Source organism: Pygoscelis adeliae, unplaced genomic scaffold (genome assembly GCF_000699105.1).
Source record: "Pygoscelis adeliae isolate BGI_AS28 unplaced genomic scaffold, ASM69910v1 Scaffold45, whole genome shotgun sequence".
In the NCBI taxonomy this organism is placed as follows: domain Eukaryota; kingdom Metazoa; phylum Chordata; class Aves; order Sphenisciformes; family Spheniscidae; genus Pygoscelis; species Pygoscelis adeliae.
The window spans coordinates 8861253-8866839 of NW_008825114.1; the positions used below are offsets into that span (position 1 = coordinate 8861253).

At 38.6% G+C, this 5587-nt stretch overlaps 1 protein-coding gene across 1 annotated transcript in view; it reads right to left on the reverse strand.

The window, feature by feature from the left end:
* The window catches only part of GDA (guanine deaminase), a 19236-nt gene extending 13651 nt beyond the window's left edge, over nucleotides 1–5585 (reverse strand). Inside the window, exons 1-3 of the mRNA XM_009328091.1 lie at nucleotides 5424–5585; nucleotides 2279–2366; nucleotides 927–1032 (exon numbers count right to left, since the gene is read on the reverse strand). Of these exons, the coding sequence (XP_009326366.1) occupies nucleotides 927–1032; nucleotides 2279–2366; nucleotides 5424–5585 (356 nt within the window). The remainder of the gene's footprint in view (nucleotides 1–926; nucleotides 1033–2278; nucleotides 2367–5423) is intronic.
* Nucleotides 5586–5587: the final 2 nt, after the last annotated feature.

The following is a 5587-nucleotide window of genomic DNA, read 5'->3' on the forward strand; positions in this document are numbered from 1 at the left end:
CGCTGTATTACGAAAACTGGGGATTTATGTGGAGGAAAACAAATGTTAGTAGAGTGCAAATGACTAATACTACATGTTTTAAAAATGTCTTTAAATATAAACACCATTAGAAATCCATGACCATTTCTAACTTTTACTGACATTCCACTAGCACGATTTGCAAAAATAAGGTAGCAACTTTGCACAAGTGCCATAAGATGTTTATATTACTGTTAGGGATTTTCTCTTTCAGCATGATATTTGAAATATTTATACAAGTAAAGAAATGGCCCCATGAGAAAAGCTGTATGTCTGCTTAAGCATTTTCTGAGCATGGATGGGAAAGACAAGGGAAACCTAAGACAGCAGGCTGCCATACTCCAGTCCTGGGTCCCCTCTGCCATGTACATTGCTTTGATTTGATTCTCCTTCATTCTCTCAGCTGCAAGTTAGAGTAATTTCACTGGTGCTATGCTGGAGGAGAGGAGAACCACAACATATTTAAAATTGTGTATATGAAAGCTGACTCCTACAACTTGAATAAAACTTTATCCTAAATGGGGGAAGGAAATAGCTCAGAAGTTAACGGGGGTGAAGGAACTGATTGCCACCCCACTATCCCATGTCAGGTCACATCACCTCCACACACAGAGCTGTGAAGGGAAAAGAGGAGGCAGAAAACAGACAACAACATACACATATTCTCTCCAAACTCCAGAGCTGTAGCTCCTCCCGTTCTTTGGAAGAGCTGGAGAGAAACCGCTTGGGCTGTGCAGCAACCAGGTATGCAGGAATTGCTGGAACTGTAGGAAACAATACTGTCGGAAGAAAAAAACTGTTCCTAATAAATTTACACTTGTAAGTTCTTAGTCAGCTTCACATTCACTTTTCAGATGTATGAAAAAGTCTTATTTCTGAAGGTTGTGTCATCAATTTAATCACTTTACCTTTCTGTCTCTTGCACAGACTCAGCAGTATTCTCTTTGTATTGTGGCACACTGTCATTCATATCCATGCAGACTTTTCCAACAAATGCTCGTTGACCAAATTTATCTGTTGAGATGCATAAGAATATAAAACTCAGAATCACTGGTTCTCAAAAACTGCTATCAAAGCCTGTACTGAAATCAAAATAGCAAATTCCACCCCAGCCAGCTTCATTTAAGATGAACAGAATTTATGCTCTTTTCTTATCTTTAAGTTGGGACCATCCATGTGACTTTTAAGGAAAGAGAAAAAAACCCCCACATTTAAATAGGAGTTTTCCTCTGCCATATTAGTACCCAACTTTATAAATTGAAGACTAGATTATTGTAGTTTAATCACAACCAGAATTCATAATGGTAGTATATGAAGAAGACCACTGTGAAGTAGAGGATGAGAAACACAAGCATCGAAGTACAGTAGCTGTAGTAGATCGATTACCCTGAGCTGAGAAAAGGCACAAAGATCTCAGCAAACCATCTCTCCTTAAAAGAAAGGAATGAGGTTCCTAACATGCCTCCCACATGCAGCTGGATGGAGAAAATTACCACAGCTGCTTCTAGCCTCTTTCTTGAGATTTATCAGAACTCAAGTGTAAGACTTAAAAGGAATGCATATAATATTAAATTCTAAGCTTTTAAACATGTTTCTAAATTAGATCTCTTTTGCCCACTTTTACCGTCTGAGTTGTTGAATACAACAGCTTCAAAGTTTTAGTTTTCCTACAAATTCAGAAAGACTAGGGAATTTTTGATGGAAACTGAGATCTCATTAAATTGTTCTGCTTTGGGAGCTGGCTGAGCCTTGAGAAATCCTGCAAGAATCACAACGCTTTCACTCAGGAGGCATTTGCAACAGTGACCAGAAGGGAGGGATAAGATCCTGATGCAAATCCCATTGCTCTGGTTTCGTAGGGTGTGTGGAGATTTTTGATGTTGATTCTCAACTGAAACTTCAGAGTATTAGGAAATTACTGCACTGACTGCACCTTTTGTCATTCAGCCCTTTAATCCTCAAATAGGAAAAGGCTAGAAAGAGCAGAGCAGCTGAAGAGCAATTCCAGCAGACCTAACTCAAGGTCAGCCAGCAGCTGATTTGGAAATGAAGAGACTAGCAGAAACAACAGTAAGAGAGAGGCGGTTAAGTGAACAAGGGTAACTACGGTGGAATTTGGGGACACAGCATGACAGATACAATGAATAAAAAACAAATTAGTAGAAAGACAGATCCCTAGCTAGTCTAAAACTCCTAAGCTCTGTTTTCTTTGACTAACACAGTTTGCATAACATCCTTCAAAACTCACTGTTAATCTTACCTATAATTTCAGCAAGTAGAAGAGAAGTATCTGTGTAAATTGTTGCAAAGTAGCAAGCTGTAGTCGTGCCATTCTTTAGAGTTCGTCTCTATAAAAAGAAATCAGTTTCAACTGTCTGGAAAACCAATAGTCAATCTGCCAAAATGCAGAACAAGCAGTCTGATTTCAAACTGCGAGAACATTTAGTTATCGTGAAATTGTGCAGTGAAGTGGGAAGGTAAAATATAGATTTTTAATTTCATAAAAGCTTTTTTAAGTCTGAGTGTTAATAAATACAAAAATTCTTCTTCCAAATCCATACAGGATTTTAACTATGGCTAAACCCATAGAAATCAGTCCATATTTCCTTCACTCAAACTGGAAATAAATTCTGACATATTTAGAAATACAAACAGTCATTTATGTTATTTCCTAGTTTTGAAAGGCTCTCCAATTTTCACAGTGAAGCACTGTTTACCTAACGTTATGTCCTGGTTTAACCTCAGTCGGCAGCTAAGCACCACGCAGCTGCTCGCTCACTCCCCCCGACCCAGTGGGATGGGGGAGAGAATTGGAAAAGCACAAGTGAGAAGAACTCGTGGGTTGAGATAAAAACAGTTTAATAATTGAAATAAAATGATAATAATAATAATAATACACAAAGCAAGTGATGCACAGTACAATTGCTCACCACCTGCTGACCGATGCCCAGCCAGTCCCTGAGCAGTGGCCCCCCCGCCAGCTTCACCCAGTTTATGTACTGAGCATGACGGCACATGGTATGGAATGTCCCTTTGGCCAGTTTGGCTGTGCCCCCTCCCAGCTTCTTGTGCACCTCCAGCCTTCTCAGTCGGTAGAGCATGGGAAACTAAAAAGTCCTTGGCTAGTGCAAGCACTACCTAGCAACAACTAAAACATGGGTGCGTTATCAACTTTGTTCTCATCCTAAATCCAAAACACAGCACTGTACCAGCTACTAGGAAGGAAATTAACTCTATCCCTGCCGAAACCAGGACACGTTAGCAAAGCAAGGCTTTGGGGAAAAATGGTGTTTCATTTGTCCACCTGATGGGGCTGGGGAAAATAGCCAGGTTATCTCTGAATACAAAGTAACAAACTTCAAGGTAAAAGTAAACTGAGAACAACTGCTCAGGGTGTACTTCAATTACTTTTTTGAAAGGAGAGGGTGGTTGATACCTGTTCATATTACTTTTGGAGGACACAAGAGTACATGAAGAGCCATTTGAAGTTACATTAAGTCATGATGAAATTTATAGCTTCACTTGATCTTGGGATAATGCATACTACATTGACTACCCACCCAACATACAGGTTTAAATTACATGTTTGGATTCTGGCTACAATGTAATTTGAGAATTTTATTTTATTTTTTTAATGAGATAGAAGGTGGGACATCCAATGCAACTTTGGAGAATGGCTACACCTAATTATTTGATAAACATGAAGCCAAGCTCTGTCTTTTCCATACAATATTCAAATTAAAGCAAATAATTAAAAATACATCTTTAAGGGTTCCTAAAATGAGTCTCAAAAATAACAATGTCATTACTGAGACAAAATACCTTTGTCTTTCTTAGCCTTTAAAATCCAGAATTCTCTACTTCTGGATTCCTAACATCATTGTTAAATGAAATCTAAAAACACTCTGTTTCCAAAACATCAGCATGAAGAATTGGCTTTCCTAAAATTTGAGGGACCAGAGGAGGTTCCAGCTAAAATCTGGCAAATTTCACCTGATTTGTTTCTTTTACCAAGTATATAATGTGTTTACTGGAAACAGAATTTTGGTTTGAAAAAATTCACTATGTTTTCCTTACAACTCCAAAAGTACAAAGATACATATGAAACAACATCTGGTCCCTGCAGGTTTAGTCCTGTTTCTAACAGCTGAAGGTTATTATCAGCCCCATCAAACATTGCAGAGCAACTGGTATTCTGCAGCATTTGGGGGTGAAGACATTTTCCTGACCTTGTCCTATTTGATACACATGGGGAGAGCCTAACCATTGTGTTGAAGCTCCTACAACTGACTTCCATCTCTCACTGGCAGTTCTTTTCCAGGTGATGTTATTAAACACCTTGCACCATCAAGCAATGTCAACCAATGATGTCAGCCAATCTGAACTGATGGAGAAAGTAACAGTACGTTGAGGCCCACAGCTGGAAGATGAGATCACCTCTATGTTTTGAGTAGCTGAAGGCACGTGTGCTTGTCACTAGTTTATGACCAAGCTGCTCCTAGGTGTTTTTATTATGGCAGGTGGTAGAAAGTAATTTTTTTTTTAAATTTGTGTGGCAAGGACAGGATAACTATTTCAGATTCACTATGTTATTATTTTGACAACACATGTTCTCACAGTATTAGACAAATGCAAGGCAACTTACACTGGCCAAGTAATTTAATCTGTTGAAGGTATTTCAGTCCATATATTAAAGGATACAATTCAGTTACAGGACAGAATCAGTACTCTGCAATGTGACCTAGCTGTTTATTGTTCATCAAGTGGAATTTGACCTTAAAGCCTTCATATTTGCTCAGGACCAGTCTAGGTCAAACACAGTCTCTCTCTTTGTGCCACAATACCATTGACAGACTTTATCTAAAGCCCCTGCAGTGAAAGATATTCCTGCTACAAGGACCTCAGCTGTAGAAATATCTTCCTTAATTACTCCAAAACACCCCAGATTTGTTGTCTGTGAGAAGCATCTTCTCTTTCATGTAGTCTTTGCAAAAGACAATTTCATAATAGAGGCTTTTTGTGCAGAACAGGAAATATCCTCTGAATTTTTTTTTACCATGCTTGATTATCTCTGCATTGAGCTTGTCAGCACCTGCTGGCTATACTAGCTCTGAGACTACTCTTAAATATTGGTCATTGTACTCAGATATCAGAAAAGATGATAAACAAGTTTGTTGTTAACCATGTGATTAAATGAACTGTCTTATCAGCAACAATAGAACAAGACTGGAACTAGGAGGGGACAATCTTGGCTGGCAATTAGAACAGTGGCTATACTGTTGGTTTTACCTGGTTTTCATGACATTAAAATATGCTCTACTATTTCTACTGACCTTCTGAAAACACACGTATATTTCACAAATAGGAATGTCATCAAGTAGTTAAATGGTATTTGCAGTACTTACAACAACTCTGGTGTACACTTCTTCTGCAAAATCACTGTCTTTGTATTTGGCTTCTGTTGGGAATGTGTAGGTAGTCAACCACTGCAAAAGAGGTAGATCTACTCTTGTACCAGTAAATGAATACTGAGGGGCGTGAATGTGTGTATCAACCATTCCTGGCATGA